Raw genomic sequence first — 16733 nt, 5'->3', positions numbered from 1 at the left:
CAACTGTTTGCGAGCTTCTACCATCAGCACACATTAGTGATTCAAAAACACGCTATGGTGTCGATGGAATGAAACTGTTGCTTCAGCCGCTGCTAGTCAGATAATGGACGGCAACTACAATACACCGGCATCATTATGCGGAGAAATGATATTTCTGTGGGGTGAAGTACGGGCGGTGAGCTAACTCAGTGGTTAAGGCGTTCGCTCGCCACGCCGACGACCTGGGTTCGATTCCACTCATGATGCAATGTTTGAAGTCCCTTTCAGATGTCTCATGAAAAAGCGGCATAAAACCTAACTCACTCGCTCGCTCAAACGGAAATGAGAGAAAAGGCAACTGAAATTAGAAGATAAAGGTAACGAACACGTGATCGCCGTTAGGTTTAAGTGTTTTGGATGTTGTAATAGTGGTCGTCAAGTCGTCGAAAGACAACAAGCAGCAAGACAGCAGGTAACGACAAACTATGAATGTACAGGGCCTCGAACAAGCTGTATCACCCTAAGACATAGGTTTCCAGATGTAAAAGCCTATTCGAGGTTACACGTCAATAGGATTCAGCGTGAAATCAACAAACATAAATATTATGCAGCTACTAATTATATAATAACATTTACTAACTTTTCAAATATATAATTGATTTCAAAGCAAATGCCTAATGTAAAGTAGTAGTATTTACTGCTATCACACTGCCAGCAACGACAACATATTACAGCAGTTAAGAATAGTGTCATCATTGATACTACTGTTGTTGCTTCAAGAAGGCCTACACTGTTTATCCAGGGTAACAACATATGGTTTTGATCTGAGGTGAGAGAGGCATGTAACCTTTCAGAAACGTTGATACTGTAAGCAGATTTTACGAGCGCCTCATATATTTGTTGCCTTTGACCATCACTTGCTGCATATTCCGCCGCATGTTTCAAGGGGATCATTTTTGTGTGTGTTTCACGCAGGTACCATAGCACGGATCGGTCGGTGGGGAAAAACAAAACTTAATAAAGAAAAAATCATGTGAATAGTGTTCTTGATTCTCATTTGTTGTAATTCTTATTACAATTTCTCTTCGCCATCTGTGGACCTCAAAACCACCACAACAATTGTTTGGTGTCTCGTCTGCGAAGACAGTGTGGGGCGGTCTGATGACATTGGACATGTGGGGCGGTCTGATGACATTGGACATGTGGGGCGGTCTGATGACACTGGGCATGTGGGGCGGTCTGATGACATTGGACATGTGGGGCGGTCTGATGACACTGGACATGTGGGGCGGTCTAATGACACTGGACATGTGGGGCGGTCTGATGACACTGGACATGTGGGGCGGTCTGATGACATTGGACATGTGGGGCGGTCTGATGACATTGGACATGTGGGGCGGTCTGATGACACTGGACATGTGGGGCGGTCTGATGACATTGGACATGTGGGGCGGTCTGATGACACTGGACATGTGGGGCGGTCTGATGACACTGGACATGTGGGGCGGTCTGATGACATTGGACATGTGGGGCGGTCTGATGACACTGGACATGTGGGGCGGTCTGATGACATTGGACATGTGGGGCGGTCTGATGACATTGGACATGTGGGGCGGTCTGATGACATTGGACATGTGGGGCGGTCTGATGACACTGGACATGTGGGGCGGTCTGATGACATTGGACATAACTCTCAGTTTTTAGGATTATTCGGCCGATGAGAAAAACGGGAATTATTAATGTTGCATTAAGGATTGGAGGAAACTCAGAACTGGGTCAAGAAAATACTGTCACAAGAAAAACGACAGTTAGGTAAAATGAAAGTTAGACAAAGAAAATGTTTATGCTAAATGCTAGAGCATGTTACAGAATGCGCCGTCTCGCCGTGTCGATCAGTTCCAGTGTCGCTATTCCACAACACATTACAAACCTTACATGGCATACATTTGTATTGACAGATACACTCAGTTTCTGGTGTTTGAGACGTGCTGGAACATCATTGTTTGTATTTAATTATGGAACCTAATTTATTGATAAAGACTAAGCAAAACATTTGTGTGTACATTCTTTTATTGGAAGTTTTAGTTTTTCTGAGTAAGTCGACTCACTGTCCCGTCACTGTCGAGTCGAATCATATTCAAACTGCTTCACACCGCGCACATCCCCATGCACCTCCGTGACTTATGCACTGCAATCCATCAGACCGTAGTCTTGTTTGGGCGATCTCTCCGTAATTTAAACTTAAGCTTGATGGGTTCCTCAGGAGCCAGCCGACCATAAGCTTGTGGGTCGAATTCCATCACTTCCTGTGATAATAGGTACAAAGATGGCTGAGTCTCCCTGACATGTATTCCTAACCACATCATCAACGTCATACGTAAAAGATTAGAACAGAAGCCTACTGCTTTGACACTGGATGTAGAGTAGATACCAACAGTCATATTATACATCTGAGCCCTTGAGATGCTTAAATGAACTGTCAGTGAAAGAAAAGAGGTACTTGAAGTTCGTGTATGTTTTTCTCATTTGTTGTTTTCTAAAAACAGGTGTTGTGGCCATATGCAAGTGTTGTTACTATGCTGAGACAGATTTCCGAAGGACTTGCAAGTCTTCTCCTGTCAACTCATTATCATTATTAGACAGGGATGGCGTGGATGGTGGTCATGTGCTCATGAAATGGATTAACGATTTAAAAATACCAATTAATGCTTCACGTTACTATAATTATCGTTTGTTTCAATGAGGAAAGCACCGAACTTGTCCGTGAGAGTGATATATGCGTTAACGTCTGTTGAATATCTCATCCCAGCAACAAACATGTTACGTATTTTTTCTTTGTTTGGGGGGCTATGGACTGAGTGCACCAACAACCCCTTGCTCAAAGGGTTTGCGAACGTCTGGAGAGAATCTAGTGTTCTATTCATCTACCCTTGCCAGTACAGAGTGATGCAACATACAGAAGACAACAACTCTCAGGCGGACCGTCCAAGTACTTACAGGGGTGTCAGGCAGTCTGACAAACTCCACCCTCCTGAGGACATGGATCAGCCCAATCTTCATCTCAACCATGGCTAGTCTCATTGCGATACACTGGCGGGGACCGTAGCCAAATGGAAGCCAGGAAATGGGATTAACTGTCTCTTTCCATCTGAAGTAATAACAGTTACTGATGTAAAAACGTTGAAGGCGTTTTTCGCTTGCCCTCGACGCAGTATGTCTTTAAATCCACGAAATGAAACACTTTGGGGTCATTACTATGCTAGATTTCTACACTACGATTAATACGATGCCCATTCTCGATGTTGGCGCCAGTATCACCACCTCCACTGCAACCACGCAAACTTACTCCCGACGTTTTATACAGAATGGAATTTAGGGTGCAACTTGGGATGACTAATTAACCGTATATGCAGACAACATGTCTAGGGATGATTAATTGTATAATGAACCATATCTCCAACCAACAACTTTAAACATGCCCACCGTTCAGGAATAAATGAATCTGGTTGGTCGAAGTATTCCGGGTCTCTGTGTATCTCCAGTGTCGGGGCAACAACCACGGAGCCTTTAGGGAAGGTGTAACCCTTGATTTCCACCGTGCTAGCTGTTTCCCTGGCAGCCCTGAAATAATTACGTCATATACAAGAACATTTCCAACCAGAAACAGCATTTACAAACACGTTTGAGCGAAACATGGAACATACTTGGAGCTGACCGCGAGCGTGGGAGGACGTGCTTGTGGATCATCTTTGCTCGCAAACAGCATATGAAGGACGCAAAATACAAATAAGGATAGATTGTGTGGTTTGTTGACTGACTCTGTTGACTGTGTGGTTTGTTGACCGACTGCGTCATTGTAGCAGTATCAGTGTGGGTCAGCTCTCCCATTTCATTCTTAAACATGAACCTACGGTGCCGTGTCTCTGAGGGACCCTTCTCGGTTGACAATGCAGACCGATTGGTCTTTAACGTATATATGCAAACAGAACTTACAGTGGTACTGGCGGGTACAGGCGGAGAGTCTCCCGGATGAAGTGTTCCAGGTACTCAATCCTCTGTATGTTGTCATAGGTCGGCTCTTCCTGTAACACAGGTATGAGTAAGTTAGTATGTTGGTATGAATATATCTGGAGAATTCATCCAATACCCATACTCATAGATATTGTTAATCTAGAGTAACTCAAACATTGAAATGTTGAAAAATATAAACGCGGGATGAAACATGTTACCAGTGTCTGCGCTGATAATTAAGGATAACACAATTTCAGTCTTTGTGAGGAAACGTTGCTCAAATTGATGTTAACCTGTAAAATATTCTCCCCGTTACATAAATTAATCTGCATGATATGAATATATAAACTGTCTCTCACAAATGGAAACGTTTGGAACTGCTCATTTGCGACGTCATTTCGACTTTACGTCAGAATATGATTTGATATGTACGATATGTACAGGTATCAATGCGCAGTGAAACGTCTTGCGATTTCCTGAAATCGAATACCATTCGATAATTTTCCAGCCAATCAGATTAAAGAACTCTGTGACTGTTTGTATATAATAACATTCGTCATACATCACCAATCTGTGAGTCGATGGCCTCGATCAGCTTTTTCTGCACAGTGGGATGAGTCGCTAGAACATAGGACATGAACTGGAGGGATGTGGAGACAGTCTCGAAGCCGGCACCGAAGAAGAGCACACACTGAGCATAGATTTCCTCCGGCGACAAGCCTTCAGTACAGACCAGACACTATACATGTATGTGGATAGATATGGAATTGGGGACTCCAAGGGTTTAATGGCATTGGGATGGGTGTAATTTGAAAAGTTGCGTGCAGAGTGTACTTGTTTCACATGCAGTTGAAGGTACGTGCTAAGAAGAATGGAGATATGCAAGATGTTTAAATCACTTGCCATAACTATACTTGATGGTAATGTTGATATATTCTCGTGTCATCGTTCATGATCACGTCAAGTAAAACTGAAACCAAAATCAGGCACCTGCAAGTGTACTTGAATAAGTCTGATATATTCATGGAGTGTTGTCACCACATCAAGCAGTATCAAGTCTCTGTACTCACACTTAGCTCCTTTATCCGCCGTACTGTCTTCAGCGTCAATCAAAAGTTGCAGGAAATCGGTCTTTCTCTGTAATGGGAATGTTTGCTTTAGTCTAGTGTTGTAGGACTTGCATCTCACGGAAGTTATAACATACACACGTACTCTAAAGGCACAATGGCACACATATTCGACAATATTTTGGCCTGCATTGTAAATATTGGGGCACATTCATTCACGTCAACTTCCTAGCGATGTCAAAGAAAAAGACTTATTATCTCTTACGACTTGCCATATATGGAATGTTAACAACTGCATGTTCTGAACATGGAAAACATTCGCATGCAGTGTTGTCTGTGTTTGCCGAACTGGTTTCTGTGCCCAAAGGAGTTACAGGATATTCGTAAATGGACAAAACTCTGTAGGGTTCGCTTGAAATAATGTTCGGTCGGTAGAGGGAGCGAGAGTCGAAATAATGCAAATTTGCATTAATTCTTTCGAACATTTAATATTGTAATGTAAATCCGAAATTGTTTTCTTTAAAAAAATATATCATATGGTAGCTTTCCCGAGGACTGATAGTTAGTATTATTGAGATGAGTATATGCATTACTTCATTTTAGAGAAGTGTAGCATAGAGCCTCTAAACAGTAAGTAACATGACCTACTTCTTCAGGACGCCGCCTCCGCTGTACGACGATGCGTTCTGCAGTCTCCCGGTAGAAGTTGACCACGCTGCTGGAGAAGGTGTAGACCCCACACAGCTTCAGTAGGCGTTTCAGCGAAGGGAACATTGCTGGCAGAAGATGAACTATACAAATGAGTGGAATTGGTTCAGCTTGGCACACCACTGAACTCTCTAATGTTAAGAATATCAAGATTTATGGACGTCAACTCCTTCAATGTGAACACCACGACCTTGCAGAGCGCATGCTTACGCATTCATGAGATGAGTGTGAGTTTCACGCCGTACTGTTCGAGCTATATGGCGGTGGTCTATAAATAATCCAGTGAGGACAGACAATCCAGTGATCAACAGTATGAGCATAACAACCGTGAACCAATGACATGTGTCAACCAAGTCACGAGCCTTTGTTATGATAAGCATGGGTTGCTGAAGGCCTATTCTATCCCGGACCTTCATGGGTCCTTCATGAGATGAATGTTAAGGGAGTAACAGGGGGACACACACATATACATAAGGCAGTAAAAAGAAAATGTTTAACAAGGTTGAGGAATAAACAAGCACGAGGCCACTGATTGTTGGGAACACTCTAAAATTTGATAGTTATATTAAAACGTAAACGTGATGAGGTTATTTATGCTCTTAGGTAAATGAAACTTTTTGGGCACTTTAAACGTCCTCTTCGAACATGCAGTGAAGAGTTTGGGGGATATGAATCATTTTCAACAACCCACAGGCAGGTTGTTTTAAAACCACCAAATGCAAACTGTACAAAATAGCCTCCGAATTTCGCTAGGCGGTCGGACTAGCCTCCCCCACCCCCTTTGTAATCAGAAACAGACCCCATAAAGATTCACTTCCCAATTAGGACAGTAAGTGTGGATTTAATAGCCCACTGGAGTTTTACTGGCCACGGGATGGCGGACCAGAGGTTATTTGGCACTCTGACTCACTGTTTGTCATTTTGTTACACCGTGTACGGCTGAGTCTAGTTGCTTTCCTCAACCTTAAGAATACAGTACGTATGTGTAAAGCACAAGGTTGTCAGTGAGATGATAGTTGCTCTGTCATATTGACGGTCAATGTAGAAGTCTTGACGGTGACCAACATCTTCAACATTGGATGGTTTGTGACTTAACTTTATGGATTAACTTTGAAATCCCTTTGCTCACCAGACAACATCAAACATTTACTGTTGACGAATCCATCGGAGAACAACTTGGTGGAATTCACAACAAATGGGTCGGAAAGATCTTTCTGAGAATCTAACTCTATTCCGAAGGCTGTTCTGGCAATCGTATCTAGGGCGAATGCAATGAAATACCTGGAACATTGCAGATGTTATATGTATAACAGGAAAAACTGATATGGATTTGAAAATTATACACTTGATAGATACATTTTACCAGAAATGGCCTACGTTACCTGGCCCAAGACATTACTTTCACAAAGAAAATAGAGATACTAGTGTGTTCTCTGGTCCGTATTTTATCATCAAGGTATGACCTACTCTTTCACACATGTGGCGTCTGTGTGCTCGGCAGCCTCCACTAGGTTGCTGGCCAACGACTCTGATGCTGTGTTGATGTGGCCACACATCTGTAATGTACATATTAAACGACCTTCCGTGTAATACCACTTTTATTAAACTGGTGAATGATTTGGTATCAAACGAACGAAAGTGAGTTGGATATTAAATATGTCACGAGTTTAATAAAAATGGTGTTTTGCGGAAGCGAATTTAGAATTGTGTTTATTAGTCTCCAACGCAAATGGATAGAAACTGCGAGTATTCTGCCTACTGTGAGGGCTTTCAGCTTTCCGCGAATCAAGCGGGGTCTAGTATCATTTCAACAGCAACATTAGTATTGTGATGTCGCAGCTGTGAATCATCACACGTCTTGCGGTATTAGACTAGTGCAATATTGTCGTAAAAATATTACACTGCAGCATATTGTACGGGAGAGTAATAAACCTTGGTAACTGATATGTGTTTTTTTTCACATTCAATGAAATTCTAAGGTTAAAGCATTCAGAAACAATTGGTTTCATCCAAAGTTTTTTTTTATTGTATAACGCAACAATCGGCAACATTCGAGCTACATGGCTGCCGCCTGTATATAGTCAAGTCTGGACCAAACAATGAGGTGATCAACAACATAAGCACTCACATTAGCAACTGGGATACAATTATATGCGTCAGCCAAGCCAGCGAGCCTGACCACCTCGATCCTGTCGCTCGCTCGCCCGTCAAGCATAGATTGCTGAATACCATTTCTTCACAGGTATCCGATTTTGGTATCCATAACACAGATGACTATTAGCTCTCATCTATAACCATAGCACTATTCGGTGGAGGTAAAGGTTCAGGCCCCCTAAGTAGTTGAAGGAATTACAGCAAATTTGAAGGAATTGCATCTCAAATGGATACAAACGCAGCCCACTCGCGAAACAATTGCAGCGATATCGGTAGTTTAGTGGTAATAATGGAAACACATCGGCCCTATCGGAAGCAATGTCGGTAATACTGGAAACACGATCGGCCATCTTCGGAGATTTTTTTCGGTCGCGAGCGGAAACTCACGCAGCAAAACATGGCGTCGTTGGAAGAAACACCCGTCTCGGTGAGTTGTGTTTTTCGTTCCCACTATTACAATTTTATGCCTATCCATCTTTGACAACCCGTGTTGAATGCGTTTAGGTATGAGGTGTTGTCGGGGCAATAGCTTATGTTTTTAGGAAAAGATTGCCACTGCAGAACAGTGTCACAAGTCATGCCCCTGGAGATTGTTTACACCTGAACATCGAAGTTGTGCCGATGATTCCTTCAATTACTTAGGGGGGCCTAATGTTACTCTCATCGTTTCGGGAATAACCGAGAAACCGTCCAGAGATGCTTGTTCTGTCAGATCGTGGTTCAGTATCAGACACCTCCCTTTACCATATAGATTTGGATTAACTCTGTTCTCAATAAACACTCCTCTGAAGTTGACAAGAAGGAAGGCTTAGGTCAAACCATTTTTCAAGCACCTGCCTGTTTTTGTATTTATGGTAGAATCGATCAAGCCCTTCGTACACATATTCAAATAGCGTCATTCATTTGCTCAGTATGTTATTTTTCCATACAGCACTCAAGGCATCAACACAACTTGAAAATTATATAATGGCAAATACTTTGAGGACCCGTAAAGATCCAGGTTAGAACGGGTCTTCAGCAATCCGTGCACGTTGAGGCTACGATGCGACTAACGGGATCTATTAGCCAGGCTCGTACCTTGGATGATACATGTTATCGCATTATGTAGATCGGTGCTCGACCTGTGAAGGTCCCGGGGTAGAATAGGCCCTCAGCAACCCACGCTTGCCATAAAAGGCGACTATGCTTGTCGTAAGAGGCGACTAACGGGATCGGGTGGTCAGGCTTGCTGACTTGGTTGACACATGTCATCGGTTCCCACTTTCGCAGATCGATGCTCATGTTGTTGATCACTGGATTGTCTGGTCCAGACTCGATTATTTACAGACCGCCGCCATATAGCTGTAATATTGCTGAGTGCGGCGTAAAACTAAACTCACTAGATCGGTGTTCATGCTGGTGATCACATCACTGTGATGTTGTTCAGCCAAGGTGTTAAATGACGACTAGTGACTACTTGCTGGTGAAACACATACACGTGTTCATGATACAGTCAGGAATCAGTTAGTGGTAGTAAATATTGTTAACCACCCCAGCAGTCTAAACCTGGTTCGGAGATACCGAAGACTTCGATGCAGCTATGACCACGAGAAAAGGCCAACTGATGCCATCTATTCATATTATTCATTGTGGAACTTTTGGTGTACAGTAACGAATACAAGATGTGTACTGGGTCGTGCGTCCACAAAGCAAAGGAGATCAAATAAAAAGACAAAATAAGATTCGACTTGAAAGCTTTCCAAACCAAACAAGAAAGACACACCATTGAATCAGACATTGGCCGCATATCAATAAATTTGAAAGGACAAGGTATGATAGAGGCCCTTTTTGTCCGACACGTCATGATTATCAAAATTTTACAAGACGATAATTTTAGCATATAAAGGACTAAATTTATTGCTGAAGTTACCTCCAATTGCAGTTTTATATTTTTAGTGTCGTTAGTTTTCCTCTTTGAAGACCCCAAGTTAACATATTTTACAATATCTTCTACAAACCTACATTTTCTGATTTTCAGAGTGATAGAAAAGCATGAGCAAAAGAGTGACCCATCCCAATTTTTCCTCACCACATATGAAGAGAGTAAAAAGACTGTGGTGGGTGATGCTTTTGCTCACATCAAAATCTTTACAAAAGTACATTTTTTCGGTTATGAAATTGTCCCATACAACATCTAAAAAAATAAACATTGACATAAAATAACATCTTTAAAAGCAATCCATCACATTTAGACCTCTGCACCACGATACATTATATTTTTGGTTTTGTGCTCTAAAATACACATATCAAACATCTTTATTAAACTTTTCAATATCGTTTAGTGTTTTGATGAATTACATTATTGCTTTAGAAAACAAATCCTCAACTGAAAAGAATTAAATTTTGATTACGACTTGTTTCTGTCTTAAGTCCTTTATTTTCTTGTGATTAGGCGCCGTATAGGAAATGCATTGCCTCTACGCAGCGTACGTTTTGCTGGAGTGAAACGGTTGACATTCCAATCACCAATATGGTGTATTAATTCGCGTTACATGGTTCTATATAGGAAAGCAAAAATTGCTTTATTTTAACGATATTTTCACTTTTTAGGACATGGGTAATAAATAGGATACCAAACTCTTTTAACATCCTATAAAGGTAAGCTGTCCAAACACGTTATGGTTATGGGGAATTGTGTCAGGGGTGTAAGTAAAGGACAACGTTTAAGATAAGTGTTAGTGATGCAACACAGTGGGATCGGAGTCAGTGCCTCGGATCACTGTCATTATTGCATAATCGTGAAATTATATTAATTGTACAACATATGCAATCATGCACCACCTCGGTCCAAAGGAATGTTTAGAGTTTCGGTCCAAAGAACCCCAAGTCTGACATGCATGACAACATGTAATTTTAGTATTCATTACGGGGGCGGGGCTTGATTTAAGCTCATGTGTAGCATTCATGCAACTACTATTTCCTGTGACGTTGAGTATTGTATTACCACTTCAACTAATACAGTATGCTGATCCTTATGGCCTGTGTGACCGTCCAGGAACAGCGTGTGACACGCCGTCTCTAACACAAGGATGTACTTACATGTTTCAGTTTGGCTCCAGTGAAGGCAGGAGTGGTCATCTTACGAAGTCGAGACCAAGTGCCATCCCTGACGAAGAGGAGTGCCATATCTACAGGGTAAGGGTTCATGTTCAACGATTGGAACAGGGACTGAAACAATGACATATAACTCCTCTGAGTGACATTTCAGAAGTTGGGAAGTACAATACAGAACAAGATTTATGGATAACAAACTCCTTTTATTCGCGAGACCGCCGTTTCGTACAGATTCGTGTACCGTTGTCAAGCGTAAATGGATCATGAAGAGGGTATATATAGCTGCACTATGACACTAAGAAATTTGTAGGAACTATCTGTCCTGAACATACCCTGTGTATCTGTCTGTCAGTTGGATCTATCTGTCCCTCACAGACCCTGTGTGTCTGTCTGTCAGTTGGATCTACCTGTCCCTCACAGCCCCGTGTGTCTGTCTGTCAGTTGGATGTACCTTTTCGTGACAGACCTTGTGTCTGTCACTAGGATCTACCCTTATGAGACCTCGTGTGCTTGATTGTCAGTAGGATCTACCTGCCTTTAACAGACCCTGTGTCTGTGTCTGTCTCTCTCTGCTGGATCTACATATATCATATATATATATATATATATATATATATATATATATATATATATATATATATATATATATATATATATATATATATATATATATTCTGTCAGTGTTACTGTCCCTTTGTACCAGTATAGCTATGTATCTGTCATTGTAACTGTGTGTTTTCCGTGAGCGTATAATACATGCCGGTGTAGTTCGCCGCCGATGTCACAAGTACTAGAGCGATGTGTAAAATAAATGCACTGTTCTTAAAAGCTTACCATCCTGTTTATGAAATTGTGGAAGTTCTTAAGAAAGACTTCCTTCACAATATCCAAATCATGTACAAATATGTGTGGTAGCGCACCCAGGTACTGACTGAAACAAAAGGGAAAGATATTAAGCATCTGATTGAGCTAAGCATGGTGGCAAAATTTCAAATGTCCTTACAACTGGAGACAAAATCACCACCAGATTCCAAGGCATTATCTCAATTTGTACCACTGTGACAAAAAGCTCTAAGTCTCATCTATAAATTTCCAATTTCCACAATGGGCAATATCAAGGTTGCCCTTGTCGAGACTGTGTTTCTTCACTCTGATGGTAAACCTTGTATCAATGCAGATATTGGAGATTTGATGTATGCAATATAAGTTGTTCACTGGTCGCGAGGGGGTACATGAGCCCATGTCCCCTCACGACCAGTGAACAACGTATTTATCTTCAGAACACCTGAAGTTTAATTTTGAACTGTTGAAGCAAGTCTGTTGAATGCGAGACGAATCGCCATTTTGCAGATACAAGGTAAACAGATTTAGAGCTATCTCCCTTCCATAGATTTTCAATCGCAAAACATCGGTAATTTCCGTGCTTGATGCGTGATTCAATGTTATTCGAGGTAAAATAGTACTATCATGAAGCACCAGAAGAGTTCGGAATTCCCAGCGGTGTACATTGAAAATAATATGTCGCCTGTAAGCGGGGTACATTGAAAATAATAGAATAGCGCTTAGCCAATCAGAAAGCGACATTCATGTGTGAGGTTAGATAATATATTATGTCTGAATGTGTTAAAACAGTTTGAAAATTCATTCGTTATAAAGCTGATCAGTCTACACTTTAATACGTTGACCGGTCTGCGGTGGTATCGGCTGGCCACAATCTTTACACTCATGAAAGGTGATCATTAGGATCCATTCTCCATGCATGGTGATAAGAAAATCGAACTCAAACACACTTGCTTAAGAGTATAGAATGTTCTCTCACATGGATACATACAAGACTTCTAAAATTACAGAGTAATTTGAATCCAGGTTTTTCAAAAGAAATAAAATTAATAAATGTTTTTGAATACTTGCATTTTAACTTTTGTTCATAGAGTTAATAAGATTATACCATTGCGATTAATTGGGGTTGAAGTATCATGATAATATTTCCCTGTAGCTGGCAGCTGAATCCTACTAATGCAGGCATCCTGATCCTTACCAATGCAATTGTTTTTTTCACTGGAATAAAATCATTCTACAACGCAGCATCCATAATTGAAATTAAACATTTTGTATACGTAGACGCTGCAGTTAATGATCAGTAGCTGGTTGCACGTGACATGACGTCATATGTGTCTATATCTTCCTCTTGGGTTTTACCTGTCACCTGTACAGTGACCGTGGATTCCGAAGCAGATAAATATGTTCCTGGTGCTATTTTTGACCAAACTTGATAGTCACATATAAACCTAAACGCGATCAGGTCATTTATACGCTAAGGTAAACTTTCTGTGTGCTTAATGGGTACTTTAAGCAACATGTCATTGTTTGTTGAGTTTAAGTGAAATGAAGCATTGTCAAAAACAGCGGAAAACACGGGTGCTCACATTCTTCATGCTGGAGGCTGACGTGCCGTATGTCCCCAAAGGCCCTAGTACAGTGGTATAGTTTTGGTCAATAACACGAGCTCAACCGAATGCGTTATAACTGAAGTGGGAAGTATTCAGTTTCGGAAATTGCGATATTACATATGTTTTAATGTTCTTTGTGACATCAACTTGTTCCAGTCGCCATATGATTGAGATATTCACATGTATATTACGTGCATGTAGCCTTCATGGCACCACTAGGGCGGTGGGATAGCCTAGTGGTTACTGCGTTCGCTCGTCACGCCGAAGGTTCGGGTTCGATTCCCCACATGGGTACAATGTGTTAAGTCCATTTGCTGGTGTCCCCCGCCATAATATTGCTGGAACATTGCTAAAAAGAGGTGTAAAACTAAACTCACTCACTCACTCACTATACATCAAGGAGCATCAAGCACGAAAGTGACGTCATAACCAGTGTCTATGTGTCAAGTGCGCCTCGCGGCTGTCTACGCATGCAGCTTACAAGGATGGCGGGACTTACCCATACACCTTCCCGTACGTTTTCAAGTGTCGGCGATGACGGTTGACAATTCCCTGCCAAAGTAGATGCATGACTAATATAGAGATCCTTTCTGTAATATAATATCTGATATGGTATATATACGATCATGCTCATTAAAAAGACATGGACACATTTACACTGTTATAAGAAATATATGTCATGGGAAGTCGACGGATGGATGGATCCAACCATTTCCAATCTACGTGAACGCTGCAGATGTAATCCTGTCAGATAAAATCATCATTCCTACTGACAAAGACGTTCATAACCCGAGAAGTAAATGTCTCAGTGGATCCTGCAGTTTATCCAACCTGGAATCATGGTTAACGTTAACGCAAGCTATCGTTTACATGTTTGGCCATTTGTTTCAAGTTTCCTAGGAATATAGTCGGAGGGGGTCCCGGTATCCCAGCGTTTGAAAGCGCCCGAAGTCGCCATTTGCCGTACCTGCAGAAAAGGGGACAAGCCTGGTGTCAGGTTCAGCTAAAGTTCACATAATCTATTAAACACATAGTATACACAGCAATATGTTTAGATCAAATGAACAAGATATTCGCCGAGAGGTGTTACTGTTCATGTCAAGGCATGTACTTCAAAGCTGACACAGTCAATACCATTTTATAATAATCTGGTAAAACACATAGACGAACTGTATATGAAGAATAAGAAAGGGAACCAAATATCCATTTTCGGAAAGCATATAATTTATTACCTTACGAACATACTCACAGGTAAATCAGCAAACATACGCCCGCTCCATACCAGACTGCAGGATGTATCCCCGACCATTGTAGGATGTCCATACTAGGAACAAGGTCTGTCATCACGCCGACAACGCGCATGTGTTCATATCCAACAGCGACTGCTATATATAGACTTGAGACGATGACGCAGTCACGTGTGCATCCTTGGTACACTGACAGGTCCAAGGAGCGCCACGCCTAGACATTACTGCATTTCCCAGATAGCGGTTACGAGGTTATAACGTGAGGTTGTTTTGATGACAGCTTTCCTGTGCACAGTGGGCCAGTCAAAATAAGAACCCAAACCAAACACAACTCCTGCAATTTATGCCTTCCTATTGCCTAACACACCACTTTGGCCCTGACTTCACCTAGACGGGCGGTAGAATGTGCCCGGTTCTATCAATCGGCTGGTCACGCCAAGCCCTGCGCATGGTGACTATTTTTGTATTGTATTTGTTATTGGATATTGGCACTTTTGACGTCTATTGCATAAATTATACTGCCTAGAGTCTTTTGCCAGAAGGCGGTGGCTCATGGGCCAATCTTGTGATGTTGACCTCTGAATAATGTATGTCTTCAATTTCTTGTCAAGGTCCGGACCAGTCTGGCATCAAATTGGTTGACAAAATACAGCTATTCAAGTCATATTCTCCGGAGTATAACACCCCTGTATCCCTGGTGTCAGCATCTTGGATACCCGGTGCTTATTGACACCGTCCTTGTTGACGCTCCATGGCGGGTGGGGGGCAGGGGCGCCAAACTAATCCTTTTCACTATGTCTCAAAAACGCACTGGTTCCAAGAGACGTCACTCAGATGCAAGTTCCTCAAATGATGATCATAGCTCTACTGTAGATTCATGGGCTCAATTCATTGTAATTGAAGCTGCGGACCATACTCCAATAAAATTGAACCCATTCGCCATTTCTAAGACTATTAATGGATGTTGCGGTGAGGTTAACAATGTTACTCGCCTCCGTTCTGGATCTTTGCTTGTTGAATGTTCTAGAAAGCAGCAATCTGTGAACCTTTTATCCATCAAACAATTTGCCAATGTTCCAGTGGTGGTTACTGCACGTGGAATCGTCCGTGATCGCGCTCGTTGTCTCTCTGACATGAGTGAAGACGAGATTGTCACTGAAATGAAACATCAAGGTGTCACGGCCCTGAAACGTTTCACTAGAAAAGAAAATGATTCTATCATTAAGACCCACACTTATCTTTTTACGTTTTCTCTCTCCCTACATGTGTTAAAGCTGGATACTTCAATATCGGAGTGGACGTATATGTCCCAAACCCACTCAGATGTTATAACTGCCAAAAGTTCGGTCATGGAGCCAAGAACTGTCATCTATATGTTACATGTTCTCTATGCAGTGGAGCTCATGAAAGTTCAGTGTGCACGAATGAGTCTCTGATGTGTACTAACGGCAGTGGTGTCCATCTTGCTTCCTCAAATTCATGTCCCTGTTTCGTACATTAAGCCCAAATTCTTAAATACAAGTGCACTAACAATGTGTCCCATAATGAAGCCAAAAACTAGTGTCATCACAGTCTCCCTGTTCAACCAGAACATATTCAGCCGCAGTCTCGACCCCAACTTCAGCTAAAGTTTCTGTATCATGTCAAACCGACATTTCATGGGTTAAAGGACATCTTACCCTTGAGGACTCTGATCTTCTTAATCACAGTGACTCCCAAACATCAACATCAGCCTCTCAGACAGAAGTCCATCAGTCACAAGCTTCGTCATCCAATTTTCAAAAGGACAATCATACAGTTCTGTGCACTGCGCATACAGGAAAAATAAAAAAAAAAACAATCAAAGAAGAAACACAGGTCCCTCCAACACTTGGAGGTTCCACCGTCCATCAAAACTTCTGAGGTTCATAACACCTTTGAACTTCTTCACATGGAAACCACTCCTACATTGCCTAACCTGGCGAGTGGAACTCCATCTCGATCTCGATCTCCATTTGCACTGCCATGAGTAGCTCAAATCATAT

At 41.8% G+C, this 16733-nt stretch overlaps 1 protein-coding gene across 1 annotated transcript; it reads right to left on the bottom strand.

The window, feature by feature from the left end:
- Positions 1-2133: 2133 nt before the first annotated feature.
- LOC137258851 (cytochrome P450 3A29-like) lies at positions 2134-14785 on the bottom strand. Its single transcript, XM_067796547.1, has 14 exons — positions 14712-14785; positions 14333-14429; positions 13962-14014; positions 11847-11943; positions 10998-11126; positions 7233-7321; positions 6895-7046; positions 5706-5833; positions 5061-5127; positions 4553-4710; positions 3973-4061; positions 3463-3600; positions 2977-3127; positions 2134-2285 (listed from the first exon to the last, which is right to left on the bottom strand). The coding sequence occupies exons 1-14, from the start codon at positions 14783-14785 to the stop codon at positions 2178-2180; spliced, it is 1530 nt and encodes a 509-aa protein (XP_067652648.1). The 3' UTR covers positions 2134-2177.
- Positions 14786-16733: the final 1948 nt, after the last annotated feature.

The sequence above is a fragment of the Haliotis asinina genome, chromosome 12 (assembly GCF_037392515.1).
Source record: "Haliotis asinina isolate JCU_RB_2024 chromosome 12, JCU_Hal_asi_v2, whole genome shotgun sequence".
In the NCBI taxonomy this organism is placed as follows: Eukaryota; Metazoa; Mollusca; class Gastropoda; order Lepetellida; family Haliotidae; genus Haliotis; species Haliotis asinina.
The sequence above is the reverse complement of the archived record's forward strand: the minus strand, read 5'-3'. Positions and strand labels throughout refer to the sequence as shown.

Excerpts from the sequence above, each read along its gene's own strand:
- LOC137258851 (XM_067796547.1), bottom strand. The coding sequence starts at position 14,785 with ATGGACATCCTACAATGGTCGGGGATACATCCTGCAGTCTGGTATGGA. Across the intron at positions 5,834-6,894 it reads TAAATGTTTGATGTTGTCTG|CAATGTTCCCTTCGCTGAAA; the intron begins GTGAGCAAAGGG and ends ATCTTCTGCCAG. Across the intron at positions 3,128-3,462 it reads GATTCATTTATTCCTGAACG|ATGGAAAGAGACAGTTAATC; the intron begins GTGGGCATGTTT and ends TTATTACTTCAG.